This window comes from Schistocerca gregaria, chromosome 1 (genome assembly GCF_023897955.1).
Source record: "Schistocerca gregaria isolate iqSchGreg1 chromosome 1, iqSchGreg1.2, whole genome shotgun sequence".
Lineage (NCBI taxonomy): Eukaryota > Metazoa > Arthropoda > Insecta > Orthoptera > Acrididae > Schistocerca > Schistocerca gregaria.
In genome coordinates, this window is record NC_064920.1 from 252,795,722 (window position 1) to 252,819,628 (window position 23,907).

The 23,907-nt window shown below is 43.5% G+C and overlaps 2 protein-coding genes across 3 annotated transcripts in view; one reads left to right on the top strand and one right to left on the bottom strand.

Annotated features, from left to right (window-relative positions):
- LOC126339265 (nitric oxide synthase, salivary gland) overlaps nucleotides 1-23,907 on the top strand; it is a 1,479,392-nt gene that overhangs the window by 851,021 nt on the left and 604,464 nt on the right. The window lies entirely within an intron of this gene.
- LOC126339291 (uncharacterized) lies at nucleotides 3,535-6,383 on the bottom strand. The gene is made up of 2 exons (XM_050001618.1): nucleotides 4,875-6,383; nucleotides 3,535-4,715 (listed from the first exon to the last, which is right to left on the bottom strand). The coding sequence occupies exons 1-2, from the start codon at nucleotides 6,244-6,246 to the stop codon at nucleotides 4,378-4,380; spliced, it is 1,710 nt and encodes a 569-aa protein (XP_049857575.1). The 5' UTR covers nucleotides 6,247-6,383; the 3' UTR covers nucleotides 3,535-4,377.

Genomic DNA, 23,907 nt, shown 5'->3' on the forward strand with positions numbered 1-23,907 from the left:
GATGTCTTCCCGGATGACGATGGCTCTCCAGAGAGCTCTGGCTCTCAAGGCCAGAATCATGCTACAGTGGTTTGAGGAAAATAATAGTGTTCGCTTTCATACCGCGGTCAACAAATTCGGCTGATCTGAACCAAATAGAACGCTGTAGGATACTAGCTCTGCGCCAACAACCAACCGGCTTGTAATACATTGTAAGAAAGAAAAAAAAGAAAAAGTAGCACGAACTAATTAACCGAAATGGGACATAAATCGGTAGATGCACATGACAGACAAACAAATGCTAACGATTTCAGAAAACCCGGACGACTCATTCAAGAGAAAGAGCTACACAAATTTGGCAAGTCTACAAGTGTTGATCGATCTCGGGTCCATATGCAAGCAGTTATTCGGCTTGGCACTGACTGACAGAGTTGTTAGATGTTCCCCTGAGGGATACCGTGCCTTATTCTGTCACAATTGGCACGTCAGATCGCAGATCGTCAAACTACCAAGATTGTTCTCAATTGAGGAGAAATCTGGTTACTATCCTGGACAAGGTAGGGTTTTGCAAGGACAAAGACAATTTCCCCTTCTTGATTGTTCTCTTATTTTATCAGGAAGTGTGATAATTGTTGATGTCTATTCTCTGCTATAATAATTACCCTCTGGGGTTTTGGTTTTTGTGTACAACACTTTGTGCATTTCTGTACATATACCAAAGCCTGTTAATTGTATCTTTCTGAAGTTATCAAATCTAATTACTTTTAACTAATTATTTATGGAATGTTTATGCTAATGTAATGAGAATAAAGTAATGAGACTGATATGAAAAACATGTTGCTTACCGTTTTAGTCAAGTTTAGTGTTGGCTTCTTCGAAGTAGTTCCCTTCTGACTGCACACACTTTTTCCAGCGCTTCTGCCACTGATGGTAACATTTCTGGTACTCATCTTCTGTAATATCCTCCAAGACCCTCGTCACAGCTTTTTGGACATTTTGTGTTGTTTGAAAATGGTGTCCCTTCACCGCCGTCTTGAGTTTTGGAAATAGAACAAGTCGCACGGAGCGATATCTGGTGAATAAGATGGCAGCAGTATTAATTAAATTTGTTTTGAGGTTAAAAATTGCTGTACTGACAGAGCAGTATGGGATGGCGCATTATCGTGATGGAGAATCCAATTATTAGCATTGTTGGCATGGACATGAACTCTTTTATGAAGTCTTACTAAATTTTTTTTGGTAATAATATTGGTTATCTGTTTGTCCAGGAGGCACCCACTCTTTGTGAACAATTCCCTTGGAATCAAAGAAGCACACAAGCATGCACTTCACTTTTGACTTTGACATGAGATTTTTTCATGTTCTGGGCGATCCCTTTGATTACCATTGCGAACTTTGGCGTTTTGTCTCTGGATCGTTCCAGAGAGAGAGAAAAAGAAACTTTCATCACCAGTGATAGCACGGCTCAACAATTCTGGATTGATTTACGTTTGCTCTAACAAGTAAGTGATAAGAGACACATATATGTGTTAACCTATTACAGCACAACTCACGACTGAGCAGTTACATCGATGTGCCACTTGGACTAGAAGTAGCTTATAGACCAAGGTCAAAGATACTGTGCCTACGCAAGCCTGCAGGGTTGCCACATTTTGCAAAGAAAATCAGTCTCATTACTTTATTGTCGTACCTCGCAGGTCTACTTTTTAAGTTTGCTTACTTTATAATTTTGACTGACGACTAGTTGATAGTGTCCTGAAAGGAGGTTATAATATGAAAGCGAATAAATAAGGATTGCTGCGAGAATTTGAAAATGAGACACTAAAAGTAGTAGATGTGATTTGGTATTTAAGCAGCAAAATAAGTGACGATGGTCGAAGTAGAGAGGGTGTGAAGTTCAAACGTGAACTGGAAGGAAATGCATTTCAAAAAAATCTAATTTCGTTGAGACGGTATATAAATATAAATGGCACGAAGACTTTTATGCACGTTTTTGTGCGAGTGTAGCATTATACGAAACTGAAACGTAGACGAGAAACAGTTTAGACAGCAACAGACGCTTTCCAAATGTGGTGCTACAAGAGAACGTTAAAGATTAAATGGGTAGAATGAACAATTAATGAGGAGGCACTGAGTTGTATAGGGGAAATAATAAATTTATGGCTCAACTTGACTGAAATAAAGGGTCAGTTAACAGGACAGCTACCAAGGCATTAAAGAATCGCCAGGCTGTCAATGTAAGTAAGTGCCAGGGGTAAAATTGATGATTTCCAAAACACCTGTAAAAATTACTCGGTCTGTTGACAAGGATCATAACTATCAAAGGGAACCGTCTTTACCTTTCGTTTTACTGACATCTGATGAATTCCCTAAACTGAATAAAACGTTTTCTATGTACTGCCTCTCATATCAATTGGCAATAGGTATGTGCGTTTTGAATGAACGGCGCCTAATAGCACATCATGATGCAGACACTAAATAACATATAAAGTCGTTTCTTCATGCTATTAAGGACCATCGATGTAACAAATTATTTTCCACACAATTTTAACATTGGATCCTAAAAATCCGATGAATTTCGAATATAGTAATGACAACTCTAGGATTAATAGTCTCTGTTTTTCGTTGCGTAGCTAGGTAAGATATAACACCCAGATAATATAAAAACATCTCCCTCAAACAGCGGAGGTGAAGCAAATAACCTCGGTGCTGAAAAATAATAGTTTCCTAACGAATAGTTTCCTCAGCTTATCGATTCATTCTTCAGTCATTTGTTTTGCTCCCATGGTTATCAAGTTGCCTTCTTGTATGTGAGCGTATACCTCACCAAATAACAGTAGTGAAGCATGAAGCTTTTGAATCACTTTATGATGTCACTTACTGCCAAAATTCCATCTTACATTCTCTATGGCGTATGCATTTAGCTTCGTTGTTGTTCGACGTCACGTCCATGTATTACAAACAGGCCAAAGTTCTGTCATAGTTCCAACGCTTTCTCAGCATACAATTGTCCCATTCCACAGTCATGAGATGTAAGAAATACATTCCCATTATTTTTAATTATAGGATAAGAGGAACGAAATGAGTAATAAGTTTTTCGCCTGAACGTGTTGAAATTACTTCACGAGGCACCACTTAGCATCATATATGCATACAAATACATGCATAAATATTATAATGGTACGTAACATACGCCACTTAAAGATCTGGAGAATGGAGATCTCTCTTGTAGAATGCGTGGCGGAAAAAATTACAAGAAGGAAGAGAGAATTCCATATCCGAAACATCCACCTGTGGTTTGGTTCACCACTGAGAATTTGGTATCTAGTGGCAGTGCATACAAGCAAAAAATTTCAGGTCAAAAATAAAGAAATATAAAATTCAAATTTGATGCAGGTTACCGAAACGAACCAGAAAAGTACCAACAAATATCACTTCATGGAGAGCATGACTACTGAATATTATGCAAAAAGAAAACAACACACATGGCAAAATATGTATGGGAAAGGATCTTGAGGCAGAATTTTTCCGCATGTACATTGTTTTAAACGTGTTCAAAAGCATTTTATTTTCCTGAACGGCATTTAATTTCGTATTTGGCACAAAAGGAACAAATCTTAATGACACCGCAAATGTAATAATCAAATACACAAACAGAAGTATTCCGTTACCAGCAAGACTTCCGTCAATTTTCTGTCTGTAGTTCCAAACAATGTATTTATGCTGGAAATACTTTATTCTTGCAGCGTAAATCCATACCTAAGATGCATAAAATAATGTATATCCCACTACCTCTGTTTATTCCCACATATAGGTTAACTATGATAAAAGTTAAGCTTATTCCACAGTCTGATGGAATAACTGCCCACATATTATTGCGCCCTCAAGCAGACATAAACACACCCACACACGCACACACACACAGCCAAAAACTAATACAAAAGAAAGTTTCAAAAATCATGTACTAAATATAACTGTTATGACGTACATTAGCCATCAAGCTTAAAAAATTCTAATAAAGGCTGGAGGGACGTTAATGTTTAGCGTCCCGTCGACAACGAGGTTGTGACACATGAAGAATTTTCGTACATAAGTAACCTAAACTATAAGAATTTACGTAGAAAACACTAGTTTAGTTTATAGAGATGAAGCACAGATATGAAATCCTAAAGTTTAAAGTTCTTGTAATTGATTTGTATTTACGGGCATCACGGTGGGCACAGTAAATTTAAAGTCCCTGGATGACGAAGAACATAAGCATTATATGTAGAAACTTAAATGATTGGGTAATCGACCACAGTTATGATAAAAGACAATTAGTAATTCACTGCTGGCAACATCATAATTCGTACGGGATGTTCCGTTGGAGTTACTAAAGTGCCAGCACTTACAGTCAGCTTAATAATAAACAACCACCTTTCTTTCGTCTGTGTAATGGAGTGCTCGAACAGGATGTGGAGGAGTTGGCCCGGCTTCCTTTGGCAGGTCGGCCGCCGCTCCACTGCCTCCAGTCTGACGTCCACCTCGCACTGCTTCCCTTCCAGGCGGCAGATTCCCAGCTCCAGGCGATGGACCAGCAGAGGGATTCTGTGCAGAGCCCACCGATCTCTCCGTACACAGAGGGCTGCCGCGTGCTTGGGCAACTGTTGGTATAGCAGGTGATTTTGTAGCTGGACGAGAAGTGTACTTTTCTGGCATGTCAGCTGTCTCTGAACCGAAAGTGTTACGTTCATCTGCTACGGTCGCAGGTTCGAATCCTGCCTCGGGCATGGATGTGTGTGATGTCCTTAGGTTAGTTAGGTTTAAGTAGTTCTAAGTTCTAGGGGACTAATGACCACAGCAGTTGAGTCCCATAGTGCTCAGAGCCATTTGAACCATTTTGTTACGTTCATCACCAGGTTCACGCGATGTAGACGCGATGAAGAGTGCTATGTTTTTTGCAGCTGCAAGAACTGGCGAGTCGACATCCAGACGGGGCCTCTTCGCATTGTCTGAATTACCAGTAGATCCTCCGACACAGCGAGGTCGCGCACTTCTCCTCACAGCCACAGTGGCTACGGCCTGGTTAGACTGTCTCCTATCGCAAATGTGCCCTCTGGCCCTTCCCTCGACGCTGTACTCTTCCCGACAGAGTGTACACATTTGCAGCAAGTCACATGTGCTCTTCCCTGCTCGGTTCACGTACAGGTGTCTCTTGAAGCAGCTGTCGTTGACGAAATCCCTTTTGCACGCGTTGCAGTGTTTGTGTTGACCAGGCAAGCACACTCCGACTTTCCGGCAATGACTGCAGCACTCTAAGCACTGGTGTTCGCTCTCGTAACGGTAATGCACTCGACAATGGCGGCAGTATAGGCGCTTCTGACCAGAAGAAAAGGCTGCGCCGATAGACGTGACCACATGGAAATCGCGGCCATCTGTGACGACGTCCATGTACGGCCTGCCAGGCTTCGGTGGTGCCCAGCTCTCGTAGAGAACGCTCTTTCCGTCCAGTCCCAGAAACACCGTTAGCGTAAACTTGTTGGTGTAGTACCGGTCGAATCGGTGCAGGGCCAAACCGATGTTTGCAACACTTGCTCCCGCCATTCTGCGCAGCGCCATGGCTTCCACTTGCAGGTGAATACTGTTCGATCCCTTAAGTCTCTTGTATATTTTGCTCAGTCGCGTTGAGTTGCGTCTCTGTAAGTAGGCTTTACTGAGGGCAAGAGCACGCGACAAGTTTTCAACATGTAACGGAGTGGAGCCTGCTGTAATTATAGATTTCTTCTTCAAACAACGTTGGCGGAACTCTCTTATGTCCCAAATCGGTTGTTGCGTGTTTAGCCTGACGTGCTTAACTTTGATGACTAGCGGCCCGTTGGATAGAAATGTAGGTCTATCGCGCTTGATTCCTTCAAAAGTGCTCTTCAAGGCACTCAAACTTATTAGCTTCTTTTGGCGCATACCCATCACTACTACTCGATGTTTCTCCTCGAGTCCCCACGCCGTCAAACTCACGCCGATGACGTCCTCTTCTGAGACCTCATCCGTCGATATCTTATTGCCGATGATTCTGACAACGTCCTCTATCCACTTACTTTGATGAGAAAGGTCTGGAACCTGTTCGGTGACGAAGAGTATTTCGTGGGCACGGGCTCCATAGTCGGGGCAGTGCATCCACTTGTCGCACGCGACTCTGAACTGGGGCCATTCTCCGGCCAACTGGCGGATTGGTGCGCCGACTGGTGTGTCTTCATCCGCATGGACGACAGCTTCATCGAACTGTGGCATGTTTATTACGACACGTAGCAAAACAGGTTCCTTTCGTTGGGCCTCGTAGGAATCACTCAGGTGTCGGTGGCAAACAGCGGTGGCCGCGATCTCTAGCGTAGCACTAAATGCGCGAGAGAAGCACTAGCGCCTTTCCGTCCGAGCTGTTTGCTCAGCACTGCAGCAGTCCGGTGGAAGCTTCGAAGCGGCGTAGCGATAAAGCGATAGCAGAATACGGGAGCCACAGATAATGACGTCGCTTTCTGAAAGCTGACCTTGCTGGCATTCCTGTGTAGTAAGCCGTATGATTCACTTAATGACGTCTTTCGACTTTAAACAATGCGCTCTACATTTCATTGAGGGCCCCACACGTGTAGGAGTGTCTTCGTGCATTTGGTCTGTTCGGAAAGATTTATGTATTCCAAGGAATGTCAAATTCGTGTGAGGAAAGAAGATCGGTATTTAATGTCACGTCGACGAATAGGCTGTTAGATACGGAGCATAATTTCATATTGTGGACGTAAGAGGAACGAATTCGGCCGCTCCTTTTTAAAAGGTACTAGCCCGAAATTCTTCGACTTAAGTGACCACTAAAATTCTAAAGCTGAGTGATAGGATGACGATCTGAACCGCTGTTATTCTGAATACGAGTCTACTGTCTGTAACAAATCTGACACCGCGTTCTATACATACCTCAGGTTTTTTTTCCCCCATCCGTCTCCCGACTTGTCTGATCCGGCTCGTCAGCCACGGATCCTTCCTCTCCTCTCCCAACCAATTCATCTCAGTGTATTATTTAGTGGATGTGTAGGGTGATCAACATGTCAGTATAAATTTGAAAACTGAATAAATTACGAAATAATGTAGATAGAAAGGTACAAATTGACACACAACTTTTGAGGTCATCAGTCGCCTAGAACTTACAACTAATTAAACCTAACTAACCTGAGGTCATCACACACATCCATGCCCGAGGCAGGATTCGAACCTGCGACCGTAGCGGTCGCTCGGCTCCAGACTGCACCGCCTAGAACCGCACGGCCACTTCGGCCGGCTCAAAGCAAAGATGATGTTCTTTACAGGAAATGCTCAATATTTCCACCATCATTCCTCAGCAATAGCTGTAGTCGAGGAATAGTGTTGTCAACAGCACTGTAAAACATGTCCGGAGTTATGGTGAGGCATTTGCGTCGGATGTTGACTTTCAGCATCCCTAGAGATGTCGGTCGATCACGATACCTTTGCGACTTCAGGTAAACCAAAAGCCAATAATTGCACGGACTGAGGTCTGGGGACCTGGGAAGCCAAGCATGACGAAAGTGGCGGCTGAGCACACGATCATCGCCAAACGACGCGCGCAAGAGATCTTTCACGCTACTAGCAATATGGGGTGGAGCGCCATCCTGCATAAACATCGTACGTTCCAGCAGGTGTTTATCAGCCAGGCTGGGGATGATGCGATTCTGTAACATATCGGCGTACCTCTCACCCGTCACGGTAGCAGTTACAAAATCTGAATCACGCATTTCCTCGAAGAAAATAGACTCGATAACGGTAGATGTGGTAAATCCAACCCATACCGTGACTCTCTCGTCGTGGTATGGATTTTCCACGACAGGTCTAGGATTTTCGGTCGCACAAATTCTGCAGTTGTGGGCGTTGACACATCGTCGGAGAGCGAAATGAGCTTCGTCGGTCCACAACACGTTCCTCAACCAATAGTCATCGTCCGTCATCTTTTGAAACACCCACACCGCAAATACCCTCCGCTTCGCTAAATCGCCACGTATCATGGTGCCGATGGATTTTGTACGGATAGCATCGGAGGGTACGCCTAAGTGCCAACCAAAAAATAATATATGGAATGCCGTTGCGACGTGCGACTGCACGAGCGCTGACTTCCCCGTGCATAGACGAAGCCGCTACAGTCTCCATTTCTTCGGCATTACGCCTTGTGCTCGGTCGGCCACTACGGGGTGTATCGTCTAAACAACCAGTGGCTTCGAACTTCGAAATCATTCTCGCCACAGCTGCATTTGTCAACGGACACTTGCCCGTTCGTATCTCCTTCCTATGGCGATAGGATCGTAACGCTGAACCAGCACATTCCCCATTCTGATAATACAGTTTTACTAAAAGCGGCTTTCCAGGTAACGTCAACATGCTGCGACTGCTGGCGCATCTGATTCCCTCTCTCATTACAGCTCCTTTTACACACGATTGTCATGCGCAGTCACTGACGTTTTGCTGTTCAGCGCCATCTGTCGCACATTTTGTGATTTCTTTTGTCCTAATAAAACCCCATGTCATCCAAGCATGTGTGTCAATTTTTACCTCTGTGTCTAATTTATTTCGTGGTTTATTAAGTTTTCGCCGCTGGTGGTCATTGAAGGCGCCGTAACGGCAGTACGATACGTGAATGCTATCCTCTGACCGATAGTGCAACCATATCGACAGAATATTGGCGAGACATTCGTCCTCATGGACGACAATTCGTGCCCCCGCCGTGCACTTCTTGTGAATGACTTTCTTGAGGATAACGACATCGCTCGACTAGAGTCTCTAGCATGTTCTCCAGCCAGACTCCTATCGAACTTTTATAGACTGAATATTGCTGTTTATGGACGGCGTGACCCACCAACTACTCTGAGGGATCTACACCGAATCCCTGTGGGTAATGGGTCCTGCACGTTTGAGGAGTGGGACAATATGAACCAACAGTGCCTTGATGAACTGGTTAATAGTATACCACAACGAACACAGACATGTATCAACGCAAGAGGAAGTGCTACTGGGTTACCAGTGTGTGCAGCAATCTGGACCAACACATCTGAAGGTCAAGGTGTATGATGGTGCAGTGTGCTGTTTTCATGAACAACACAAGGAGCGGAAACTATGTTTATGTCAATCTCTGTTCCAATTTTGTGTACACATTCCGGAATCTTCGGAACCGATGTGAAGTAAACTTTTTTTGTTGTATCTATTTGAGCAGAAGGAAAATAAGAAGGTAAGCTTATACACTCCTGGAAATTGAAATAAGAACACCGTGAATTCATTGTCCCAGGAAGGGGAAACTTTATTGACACATTCCTGGGGTCAGATACATCACATGATCACACTGACAGAACCACAGGCACATAGACACAGGCAACAGAGCATCCACAATGTCGGCACTAGTACAGCGTATATCCACCATTCGCAGCAATGCAGGCTGCTATTCTCCCATGGAGACGATCGTAGAGATGCTGGATGTAGTCCTGTGGAACGGCTTGCCATGCCATTTCCACCTGGCGCCTCAGTTGGACCAGCGTTCGTGCTGGACGTGCAGACCGCGTGAGACGACGCTTCATCCAGTCCCAAACATGCTCAATGGGGGACAGATCCGGAGATCTTGCTGGCCAGGGTAGTTGACTTACACCTTCTAGAGCACGTTGGGTGGCACGGGATACATGCGGACGTGCATTGTTCTGTTGGAACAGCAAGTTCCCTTGCCGGTCTAGGAATGGTAGAACGATGGGTTCGATGACGGTTTGGATGTACCGTGCACTATTCAGTGTCCCCTCGACCATCACCAGAGGTGTACGGCCAGTGTAGGAGATCGCTCCCCACACCATGATGCCGGGTGTTGGCCCTGTGTGCCTCGGTCGTATGCAGTCCTGATTGTGGCGCTCACCTGCACGGCGCCAAACACGCATACGACCATCATTAGCACCAAGGCAGAAGCGACTCTCATCGCTGAAGACGACACGTCTCCATTCGTCCCTCCATTCACCCCTGTCGCGACACCACTGGAGGCGGGCTGCACGATGTTGGGGCGTGAGCGGAAGACGGCCTAACTGTGTGGGGAGCCGTAGCCCAGCTTCATGGAGACGGTTGCGAATGGTCCTCGCCGATACCACAGGAGCAACAGTGTCCCTAATTTGCTGGGAAGTGGCGGTGTGGTCCCCTACGGCACTGCGTAGGATCCTACGGTCTTGGCGTGCATCCGTGCGTCGCTGCGGTCCGGTCCCAGGTCGACGGGCACGTGCACCTTCCGCCGACCACTGGCGACAACATCGATGTACTGTGGAGACCTCACGCCCCACGTGTTGAGTAATTCGGCGGTACGTCCACCCGGCCTCCCGCATGCCCACTATACGCCCTCGCTCAAAGTCCGTCAACTGCACATACAGTTCACGTCCACGCTGTCGCGGCATGCTACCAGTGTTAAAGACTGCGATGGAGCTCCGTTATCCACGGCAAACTGGCTGACACTGACGGCGGCGGTGCACAAATGCTGCGCAGCTAGCGCCATTCGACGGCCAACACCGCGGTTCCTGGTGTGTCTGCTGTGCCGTGCGTGTGATCATTGCTTGTACAGCCCTCTCGCAGTGTCCGGAACAAGTATGGTGGGTCTGACACACCGGTGTCAATGTGTTCTTTTTTCCATTTCCAGGAGTGTAGCTATTACTGATTTACATTTCAGTGAATATGTCATTAGAACCTGTGAATCACAATATCATTTTATGGATTCGAGGTGTAAGTTAAGTGAGTTTAACATACAGAATACAATCCCGTTTGTATGTAACGTTGGGCACGACTAATGGAACGCGGCCAGAGGACAGATGTGCACCCGTGTGGAACAGAAGCTGGAGGAATATGAGATGAAGAGAAAACGTAAGGAGGAACTGAAAGAACAGCCTGGGCTGAAGACTAAAAAGGGAGGTCTGCGTGTGTATGCTTTACTGAACAACCAGAAAAAGAAGAAAAAGGTAACTGGAGTTTTCGGATGTTTCCAGCATTCGTGATGGCAACGATGATTACGATAACTAGTTCACTGGTTTACTGAAATCATTAACTGCACGAAGCAAAGAACGTGACTGGCTATTTGTATCTGTGGGGAAGTTAGAAAAGACAGAGAATTGTGGTACAGATGTGTTGGGTGGTGCATGCAGATATGCTGCATGTGCTGGAAGAGGCATCTTTGATAATCTGTCCACGAAAAAAACATCCTACAAAATTTTGAAATATTAAAATGAGCGTAATTACTGTTTAACTACATTTCTGTGCTCTGGTTTCCTAATAGAAATGTACAGATATTTTCACTCATATGTATTTGGCGACCGCTACCGTCGAAAGTTCGAATCCTGCTTCGGTGATGGATGTGTGTGCGGTCCTTACGTTAGTTAGGTTTAAGTAGGACTGATGACTTCAAATGTTTAGTCCCATAGTGTTCAGAGCCATTTGAACCATTTTGTATTTCATACAAGTTTTCTTTCTCGCACAATTCCCCAAGCGTATAATTACCTCGTGGGATGGGGCAATCGCTCGGAATAATACCTTTGTGATACTTGCAGTTATACATCGCTGTAGTATGTTTTTACATTTAATTTATTTAATGTAATACAGGTATAGGAAATAAAGCAATCTTAAGTAGAGTTTTTTTTGGGGTTACTTGCTATGTATGTATCAAACAAATCATATCAAAAAATGGTTTCCGGACCCTGTATAAAAAGTGGAATTGAGATCCACATAAACATGATTTCTGTCCTTTTCATTGCTCATGAAAACCACACATTGCATGTTGTACCGCGATACAGCGAGACCCTCAGACTTGGTGGTCCCGACTACTGTACATAACGCTACTTCTGTTACCCAGTAGCACGAATTCTTGCAGTGCTGCATGCGTGTCACACTATCCACAAGTTCATCATGGCACTGTTGGTCCAGATTGTCCCACTCCTCAATGGCGATTCGGCGTAGATCATTCAGAGTGGTTCGTGGGTCACGTCGTCCATAAACATCCCTTTTCAGTCTATAACAGGCATGTTCGACAGGGTTCATGTCTGGAGAACATGCTGGCCACTCTAGTTAAGCGATGTCGTTATCCTTAAGGAAGTCATGCACAAGATGTGCACGATGGGACCGCGATTTGTCGTCCATGAAGATGAATGTCTCGCCAATATTCTGCCGATATCGTTCCACTATAGGCCGGAGGATCGCATTCACTTATTGTACAGCCGTTAGGGCGCCCTCCATGACCTCCATCGAGTACGGCGGCCCCCACATAATGCCACCCTAAAACAGCACGGAACCTCCACCTTGCTACACTCGCTGGACAGTGTGTCTAAAGCGTTTAGCTTGAACAGGTCGCCTCCAAACACGTCTCCGACGATTGGTTGAATGCATATGCGACACTCATATGTGAAGAGAACGTGATGCCATTCCTGAGCGGTCCATTGAGCATGTTGTTGGGCCCACCTGTACCGTGCCGCATGGTGTCGTGGTTGCAATGATGGATCTCGCCATGGTCTTCGGGAGTGAAGTTGCACATCATGCAGCCCATTGCGCACAGTTTGAGTCGTAACACGACGTCCTGTGGCTGTACGAAAAGCATTATTCAACATGGTGGCGTTGCTGTCAGCGTTCCTCCGAGCCATAATCTGCTGGTAGCGGTCATCCACTGCAGTAGTAGCGCTTGGGCAGCCTAAGCGAGGCACATCATCGACAGTTCCTGTCGATCTCTATCTCCTCCATGTCCGAACAACAACGCTTTGGTTCACTCCGAGATACCTGGTCACTTCTCTTGTTGAGAGCACAAGGTAAGAATGCGACGCGATCGAACCGTGATATTGACATTCTGGGCATGGTTGAACGTCAGACAACACGAGCCTTGTTCCTGCTTCCTGGTGGAATGACTGGAACTGTTGGACCCCCTCCGTTTAATAGGCGCTGCTCATGCATGGTTGTTTACATTTTTCAGCGGGTTTTGTGACATCTCTGACAGTCAAAGGGACTGTGTCTGTGATACAGTATCTACAATCAACGTCTGTCTTCAGGAGTTCTGGGAACTGAGGTGAAGCAAAACGTTTTTCGATGTATATATATTACAATGAAACACGGAAATCTGTATAATGTCAACTTTCACCGGTGAATGTCAACATTCACATAGTCGCTTAGGGTATGTCCGAAATATTTGCTAAATACCCTTATTTCTGACGTACACCGGTAAATGTTGACATTTGCACATGTTGGAGATTTATATTTTCTTCTCCGTAATCCAGTCGGTATAAGACGTCAGAAGGGTGACGTAACTTTTTCGCCTCTCTTTCTGAAAGGAATGACCAAGAATTTAAAATATACAGTACATTCTACACGAGAAAAGAAAATAATAGTCATAAAAATTACCTACTTATTCAAATATTGTTTATAGAAACAATTTAAACTATTATGATACTTTCAATTGCACAAGAGTCCCTTGCTTTCACCACTGCATTTATTAGTGAAACACTTCTTTTTGCAATGACAGCGTGTATAACCTTGTTCCCCGTTTCTCGAATTAGCTGTAGCTGCTTCTGTCAGCGATATTTCTTGAAAAGAAATCTTACCTATGGAAAGTAACTTTTCTCTACAAATTACGAACTGATTACGTGTGTAAAGCTGCTTGAGGGTACCATTTTTATTTGCCAGTTTATAGAAATCGGAGTCTTCTATTCCAACAACAACCACTAACACATTTCGGCTATCTGTACGACCACGGTCGACATCAGGGACTTGTACTCGGACATTGTCACCAATTTGAGCCGAAGGAAATTGTTTCTGCGAGGTTCGGAACATCTTTGTTGCTTGCGGTAGAAGATTTTCTTTCGCGGCCGCTCTTTTTGTGGAAATCAACTCATGTTTTTCAGACAGAATTTGATGTGAAGACGTTGTACTCTATAGTTCCTCTTTAATATTTTTCTTTGGAATATGGTTTTCGGTATGACCACCGCTCAAATTTGTTTTAGAAGCATTAACAGTTTCTTCAAGCTGTTCTTCGTTTTCAGAAGTATTGACAATTTTTTCGAGTTGTTCTTCAGTTTCAATATCTGCGATTTGTTCGCCTGACAAAAACGACGATGCTGTGCCTCTTTTTGCTTTAACGCCAGACATGGCTTCATGAGGACTTTGGCGTATTCCTTCGTGGTATGCAGTGTTCTTGGTAAAATGAACAAAGGATAAACCATCTGACCATTTATCTGTATCGTTATTGTTCACCCATGCCGTTAGCATACTCTGTATATCCTGATTGGCCCTTTCAACTGAGCCTTGTGTTTCACTGTGACGAGGTTTTCCATGAACTATTTTAACATCTTTCCACATAGCACATATTTCGGATATGACTCGATTACTAAATTCTCTACCATTATCTGATTGCAATATTGCTGGTGCACCGAAAGTTAAAAATAGTGAAAGAACGTGATGCGCTACTTCTTCAGCTCTTTCAGTTTTCGAAGGTCGCAGCTGGACAAACTTAGTTAAATTACCTTGACACACCATTATGAACTTACATTCGCCATCTCTGTTTGACTGAAGATCTATCAGATCAACTTGACATCTTGGGTTTAAGTCAGAACTAACCATTGGCTTCACAACAATACATTTCATAGGTGCACTGTGTTTCATTTGACAATGTTTGCATAGATTTAAATACAACACTGTAACTTTATATATAATATTTTTCTATTTAACTTGCAACTATTTAAGCATACTTCTTCCTCCGTGGCCTATTCTGATGTGAGTTTCGTGTAGTATACTGTACAATTCTTCATTGGTAACATAATGCTGTATGTTCGTTTCCCCTGGTTTTAATGGTACAATTAACTTCTCTTCATCATTAATTTTTAAAACATCAGAACGTTTTAATCGTCTGTAATCCAGAAGTGTTTGCATTTAATTTTAGCAGAAACCACTTCAGAAAGTATTTTAGAATACTTTTCTTGAGAAAAATAAAAACAATTATCTGCTCGTTTACCCGCAATTAATGCATTTAACTGTTCATGAAAAAGATCACGATTTACTGCAGTATCCATATAGTATAAATTAGGGTATCGGAAAAAATTAAGAAAACGTTGGCCGCGTTGTCAAAGCTTGCATAAGACTGACAAAGCTGACTCCGAGCAGAACAAAGGATTTGGCTGGAGAGAGCCAGTCGCTTGTCTTTTGGCTCTTCTGTTTTGTACCTCCACCAGAGCATATCTGTGATTGTCGACACACACCGGAGAGTGTCCGAATGTACAGCAATGTAATGAAATATTCGATCTTTCACCGACGTATTTGGTATCTGTTGACATTCGCCGGTGAAAGTCGACATTCTCCAATTTCAGTCATTCACGGCAATATATATAGGGTATAAAGTTCAAGAAAGTCTCGAGTATTTTGAGAGGTGGTAGAATTAATCGAAACAGGATCGAAACAAGAAAATTAAGACCAATAAACTTGGTGTCTGAGAAACATACCTTACGAGATAAACACTTGTCGATAGGAAGTGCTGCGTGATGCTTGGTTTCCGATATTAGCGCAATCATTGCATTGGCGCTCCGTCAAATCTGTCGGCAGCGTGTTTTGATGTGGTACTCACAGTAATCTACGAACCAATTAGATGGTCTCCAGCTGCTTGGTTAGAGTTGTGTAAGTTTTCTTCGTATTTGTGTGCCTTATTGTACAGTACCGTAAACCCGTGGTACCTATCATTGAGTTTTACTTTCTTCCAAACGCGGATTCACTTATATGTTTACTGTTCTTGCGCTGTTTTTGCCTGAAAATGGTGTAGTAAGTTTATGTTTTCTCTCTTCCACTATTTATCAGCAATGAAAGCCTATTACTCGACATGTGAAATGGCGGATATGACATTCTACTACGGTTTAGCAAATGGATGTTGCCAGCACAGAGTGCCAGCGCAGAGTGCCCTCTGTTAAGCTACTCGGCAGAATTTTCCAGCGTTTGGTGAACGCAGGTCTTCTTGCACCTCGAAAGACTGACAGTGGAAGACCTCGCAAGATCCGCACGCCCGTTATTGAGAAGCGTGTCGTATTTTCGTTCGGAGAAACCCCTACTGACAGTACGTGACGTTTACCAACATCGGAAGACGTGTCGTGGAGGGGTTGGGGGGGGGGGGGGGGGGGGATTCATGAATTCCTGTACTCATATCACCTACAGCGCGTTCAGGCCTCAAGGCCACAGGATCATCATGGCAGACGGCGGTTCTGTCTATGGCTGTTGCGGAAGTGCGCCGCAGATGCACTGTTCACATCCAAGATTTTATTTACCGATGAAGCAGGGACCACAAGTGAAGGCGTTGCGAATTTACGTACCACCATGTAAGGGCAGATGTACGCGGGTTGCCTGGAAAGTAATTCACCGCATATTTTTCTCAGCCGAAAAGAATCCTACTAATATGAAACGTTCCGTTTGTATTATTTGAAGTCTCCTGAGTGAGTGCGCCAAATTTCCGTCATTTCCGGCAGATAGCATAGCTTCAGGACAGTTTCAAAATGACGTCTGTAGGTGACGTACGTTACAAGCAACGTGCCGTCACTGAATTTCTCGCTGTAGAGAAAGGAACTGTCGGGAATATTCACGAACGCTTGCGCAAAGTCTATGTAACATCTCCTGTCGACAGAAATACAGTTAGTCGCTGGGCACGGAGGGTGAGGTGATCAGAAGGCGGTTCGGCCGAGTCCCACGATTCGCTGCGCTCGGGGAGAACATCCGCCGCGTTCACACCTGACACACCACACCTAGCCCCCTTGGACTTTCACTGATCTGGGCCATTAAAGGATACCATTCGGGGAACACATTTTGAGGACGATGAGGAGGTGATTCACACAGTGAAGCACTGGCTCCAACACCAGGGCAGGGATTGGTACCGACATGGCATGCACGCCCTTGTTTCGCGCTGGAGGAAGGCCATAGAAAGGGATGGAGATTGTGTGGAAAAATAGAGTTTGTAGGTAATACGCCATTCTTTCTTATGTGTAATTCTCATTATGTTCAATAAAGAAATGTTAAAGAAAAATTTTTAAGTAATCAAACAAGAACTTTCAGATCTTAACGATTTTCAACGAACCAGCACCTACATTTTTATAAGGTTTTGCTTTTTATTGCATCTATATTACATATATGTCAGACCGCATTCCAGTAGCTAATCAAATACACTTAAGTATTTGAGTGTAGCGTTGCGTCAAAATTTCAAAGCAACCCATGAAAAACTTTCGGAGATTTAATATTTTGAAGAAATAAACATCTACAGATATACTGATATAGAAACTGTAAGTACTCCCAATCGTAAATCCGTAAGGATTTGACCGAAAGCCTTGAAGCTTTGACATAACGTTACATTGGAAAACGTTTGTGTTTGTATGTACCTATTTTGTAACATATTGAAGTAAACATTTTTTATAAATTGATAGGGAAACGTTGTTAATATATATATATATATATATATATATATATATATATATATATATATATATATATATATATAAAGTCAATTATATATACATTCAAAAACCAGCAGCTGAAGGGAAGAAAGTGCTAAATGAATACACATTACATATATAGACTATAGACAAAAACGTTAAGAGATTAGCGATTAGCTGTATTAATGAAGTCGTATCTAAACACACGCCTGTATTAAAATGCAACGTTGAGTCAAAATTGCTTAAAAATTTTCGGAGATCCACGATTTTGAAGAAACGAACGTTTACGTTTTTATGTATATAGTATGGATAAACGAGCAATGCTCTTTTGATAACAACGCCAACAGTTAGAAACCGGCAACAGTCACATGACAAGAATCAGTACAACATTTTGTGTGACAATAATGTACCTTATCTTGTGGTGTTGCAGTTACACCAAAAAAGGAAAAGAAATTAACTGTAGAAGAAAAAAGTCACATTCAAAAACCAGTAGCTGAAGGGAAGAAAGTACTAAATTAATACACATCATTGTACAAAAAAACTATCTTTGCCACAATTGTACAAATAAGACTCGCGCCAAAACTGCTCGTGAAAAAAAAAACATCCATTCTCTCTCTCTCTCTCTCTCTCTCTCTCTCTAACTCTGCCCCAGTCTTGATCACACACACACACACACAAACACACACACACACACACACACACACACACACACACACACGCCCTTACACACAAACTAAACACCACAAACGCCAAATACACTTCAAATTTGCACGCCTCGCCCAGACAAACACGCCGCGAAACAAATCAATACTACACAGCTATAGCAACACATAACTGCAGCGAAAATTTTGCCCATCTTTGAAAATTCTCAGAAACTGCGTTGTCAAATGACCATAACTCGCAGAAATCAGCGTATTCACCTCGCTAAAACACATGAGAAAACAGTACAACATCAAAATCGTAAGTTAAGCAATAAAAAACGTGATATACACTCCTGGAAATGGAAAAAAGAACACATTGACACCGGTGTGTCAGACCCACCATACTTGCTCCGGACACTGCGAGAGGGCTGTACAAGCAATGACCACACGCACGGCACAGCGGACACACCAGGAACCGCGGTGTTGGCCGTCGAATGGCGCTAGCTGCGCAGCATTTGTGCACCGCCGCCGTCAGTGTCAGCCAGTTTCCGTGGCATGCGGAGCTCCATCGCAGTCTTTAACACTGGTAGCATGCCGCGACAGTGTGGACGTGAACCGTATGTGCAGTTGACGGACTTTGAGCGAGGGCGTATAGTGGGCATGCGGGAGGCCGGGTGGACGTACCGCCGAATTACTCAACACGTGGGGCGTGAGGTCTCCACAGTACATCGATGTTGTCGCCAGTGGTCGGCGGAAGGTGCACGTGCCCGTCGACCTGGGACCGGACCGCAGCGACGCACGGATGCACGCCAAGACCGTAGGATCCTACGCAGTGCCGTAGGGGACCGCAAGTCAACTACCCTGGCCAGCAAGATCTCCGGATCTGTCCCCCATTGAGCATGTTTGGGACTGGATGAAGCGTCGTCTCACGCGGTCTGCACGTCCAGCACGAACGCTGGTCCAACTGAGGCGCCAGGTGGAAATGGCATGGCAAGCCGTTCCACAGGACTACATCCAGCATCTGTACGATCGTCTCCATGGGAGAATAGCAGCCTGCATTGCTGCGAAAATTGGATATACACTGTACTAGTGCCGACATTGTGCATGCTCTGTTGCCTGTGTCTATGTGCCTGTGGTTCTGTCAGTGTGATCATGTGATGTATCTGACCCCAGGAATGTGTCAATAAAGTTTCCCCTTCCTGGGACAATGAATTCACGGTGTTCTTATTTCAATTTCCAGGAGTGTATATTCATTTACGTTCGTAAATGCATAATAAACAGGAAAATAAAAACTTAAGTTTTGCTGTTTGCAGATGACAAGTTGTACATTATGTAGCAGACTAGCTACCAACATAAATACCCAATAGCTTCGTGTAAGGTATGTAAACTAACGTACACATCCACTCTTTTACCAAGTAAGTTAGAACTCGAACGTTAGACATAATGTAATAAACAACATACAGTGCATCAGGTCATTAATTTATATCTCAACTGTGGACTGAAAACAAATGATGTATAATATTTTACAACAATTATTCATACCTTGTACTAAAATTTTCTCTAAATTTTAATATGTAACAACAATTTTACGGTAAGAAAGTAAAAATAACCCGCTAAAGATAGCACAAAAAGCGTTCAAACATTTCTGGGTAAAACGAAACTGAAAAGGTGTCTTGCATAAGGCGGAATTCCTGGCCCTTTAATAACGTACCTGCTGCCCGATGTGTTGCTTTCCAATTGGTACATGTGTATGTGCAATGTGCATGCGCTGTCCCACTTGGTGAATATCGTAGGTTATCACTGTTTTACTAAGAGATAGATTTTATTGAAGAATTGGACTATCCCTAGATTTAAACTATTTTACGAAGTGTGGTGGCAATCAAGTAGAATGTTAGATTTACTTTAATAGATTAAAAATGGGAGGAGTCACAACAAACTAGCCACACCATATAAGAAGAGTACATCCACAACATTTCTTGCAAGTGAAGGCAAATTTTATTACCCATAATTTTACTGTCTCCTCTCGTCGCATCCATCTCCTTCATCTTCAGCACCTTTACTGCAGACACTGAGATCGATTTCTGCCATACCCAAAACCTCATATTGATCGAAATCTGCTACTCATTCACCTTCATTAGAATTTATCAGCCTTTTTAAGAAGTCTATGCTCATTGCGGGAAATAATACCAATAAAAACGAAAGTCCGTTATTTCTGGTTATTTTGAGAGGTTTTAACGGTCAGGTTCAACTGGAGAAAAACATTGGTATAATCGAAAATTGGTTGTTCCAGCAGTAACTGCCATCCCTAATGTGCAGCTGTCCTGTAAACTGAGCTTCACTAGTAAACAATATCCTAAGGCCTAGTTCATATTTCGTAAATGGCTCTCCAGTCAACAATGTCCTAATCCATGTATCCCTAGTGGGTCGTCTGACAATAATGCCCAAATGCGTTGTCATTCAACACTGCTCTACTGCAAGGGTATCAGACTCATGGCCTTTGGACTGCACACAACTCTTAACCATTGCCATACCAAAGGGCTGGGGCAGAGGGGTTCTTCGCGCCCACCTTCCAAAGATGTGAGAATCTAGTCTGGTACTTTATATTTTAAATTTTTTTAATAATATTTGGAGTTTTTAATTATCTCTTATATCAGATTCTGTAACTGTTTTAAATTTTTCAGTAGAATGTAACCCCCAAAGATCTCAGTGTATGTAGTCAGTGTGAATTTTTGCAAAAAATGTCATATTACTCCTTTCCCTTTCAGGATCCTTCTTACACATCTATATAATCTTAAAACGTTTGTTGTGGGTGAAAATCCACGAAAATTAATGAAATTTGTATTTTCTTACATGTTTTGGTGGTGGTCATAAAGTACTTCCCCATTCAGTGCAAACATTATGGAGATGTTACTGAGACAGTGCTAAAGGTGATTCCGGTTCTGACCCTTGCTTATACATCAGTGCCTATTTAAAAAGTATGTTGGTAATAAAAGTCAAACACATTTAGCGAAATTTGTCTACTATTAATCCTTTTGGCTAATGGGCACAAACTAGCCTCCAGTCGTGATGGTATTACGCGATATGGAAAATAAGTTAGTGGGAATTAAGGTTGTTTGTGCGCCCTGTCCTGCCAGTATAACGATATGTAAATAACGGTCACCTAGGCGCAGGCACAGAATACACAACTACATAGCCCAGTTGGTCTAAGACGATATCCAGTGGCGGATACGTATGGGGGGCGGGAGAGGGGGGGGGGGGGGGTGCGGGTCGACCCCCACCCCACTTCCTTGTGGGGCCAACAACATTAACATCCTCGCCCCCCCCCCCCCCCCCCCCCACACCACTCAGCCTGCAAGCTATTCATTCGTCGACTCGACTGAATCGAGTTGTTGTACTTTCCTGTTTAGCACACTCGTCCGTGTCATCATATGTTATTATTTTATACGTTTCTGCCTGGCACATAGGTACCTAACACATACCTACGACAAAAGTCACGGCTATCCTAGTGATCTCGATACTTAATTCTGTCTGGTATTAGTCCGAGAGAAGTTGCGAATATTCGACTGTTTTTTACAGCGAATATCCAATACGTAGCGTTATAAATACGGACTATTCTCCTAATAGAAAGCTAGTTTACATTCATTGTCTGCTTGTGCTACATCTGAATATCCAACTTTGCACATGCTGTACAAAATATTGCTACAGTCGATAGAGGTTTTTCAATATCGCAGCGTACAAAGACATGGCTGAGGTCGGCAATGAAAGAGGATAGATGTAATGGCTTAGCTCGGTTGAACACTCACCCTGACATTGATTGTCATATTGACGATGTTATTAACCGATTTTCCAGGAAGAAGAGGCACACAGAATTCATCATTTATGGAAGAGAACAACAACTGTAACTTCTTTGTATCATAAGATGGCATTGTCTTGTGTATATGTATAATCAGTTTAAATAAAACTTTCATGCTCGCCGGGGTGGCCGATTGGTTCTAGGCGCCAGAGTCTGGAACCGCGCGACCGCTACGGTCGCAGGTTCGAATCCTGCCTCGTGAATGGATGTGTGTGTTGTCCTTAGTTAGGTTTAAGTAGTTCTAAGTTTTAGGGGACTGATGACCTCAGACGTTAAGTCCCATAGTGCTCAGAGCCATTTGAACCATTTTTTGAAAACTTTCTTAAACTTTGCATGTGACTTCATTATTTTTTATTACAGTAAAAGGAAAGGTAGCTGAAGATATCTTTAGCGCCCCCTCCTTGAGGTTTTTCCGTATCCGCCACTAATGATACCTGACAGCTGGCAGCACTGCCGCCAGCTTTCAACTGCGAAGCGTAAATGGCTGCAGGTGAAACAACAGTTTTCTAAAGAGCTGCGACAACAATGAGGCGTTGCCAGAGAGATCTACACGAAATATCGTAACGTTATTGGTTGAGGTAGGTGCGAGAAACTGCAGCTATCAGGGATCAACTTGTGCCACAATGACTGTAGATGTGAATATTTTGGTAAGCTACAACCACATGGCAGACCCAAACAGCATAAAAGGAAATTCCACTTAGGTGTCCGGCAGACTTCTCCCTTCAGAACTAGCTGCAGTCAGGCGCCCCTCGAGAAACAGTTTTGATAACAGGAGAGTCCATTACCGAGCATTCAGGGACCAACAACAGATCTATCTTGACCGAAGTCTTTGACAATACAGTCCGTCGTCGTAGCTGTGCAGCTTGGCTCCCTAGGTGTGCTCTATACAAATCACTAGAAGTCCATACTCTTCGTGGCTATGACATGATGTTTTCCATTGGTTCCAACATACAGTTGTGGCATTGTAGCTGTTCGGTGCAAGGGTGCGCAGACAATTAGCAGTGAAGCTATTCCTGGGCCAACGGGGTCGTGTTCGTTGCTTCAAAAAACGGTTAAAATGGCTCTGAGCACCATGGGACTTAACATCTGAGGTCATCAGTCCCCTAGAACTTAGAACTACTTAAACCTAACTAACCTAAGGACATAACATACATCCATGCTCGAGGCAGGATTCGAACCTGCGACCGTAGCGGTCGCGCGGTGCCAGACTGAAGCGCCTAGAACCGCTCGGCCACACAGGCGGTCTCGTTGCTTCAAGTAAGTAACACACTTGAATAGGAACGTCCCTATAATACACTTTCATGAAACGTTGTTACTTCCATGTGCCATTTTTACCATAGCCGCTGATGAGAGTGACGCTGCATTTGATAGCAATAAAAAGAAAAACATTGCTCCCTCTCCCCGCTCTGCACCTTGCAGCGGCGGAAATTTACTTCCTCCTTAGCACACCTACTGCTGCAGACATTACTTTTGTGAAGACTGTCTGTTTGGAGGGTGAAAAGGGGTTATATTTTGTCTTCAAAAACAGTTATCTATTATTTATCTTAGAAATATATTTGTTTTAATAAAAATTTTGTGTTGTTTTTACAACATCGACACTGATTCATTTATTTCAGCGCCTTGTGTTCAGCGCGTTTCTGCTGAAACGAAGTTGTAAACATAAACGAAGAATTACACAGGAAAATAGAAATTTGTGAAAAAAGTGGGACTTGGAGATCTCTAGCTGTGAAGCCTGTTTGATATGCAATAATGCTATTAGTGTCTCAAAATTACACTACATTGGTCTTAATTATGAACAACGTAAGTCAACACATGATACGAGGGTCATTCAATAATTAAAGCGACAATTTGGTCTGAAGGAAAACGTTAATATTTTTTTTGTTCTTGTGCTTTGTACTACACTTTTGTCAACAAATTTACGTTTGAAAACTGTATTTGAATTCGATGTATTTTTGTCACGTGCTGAAAC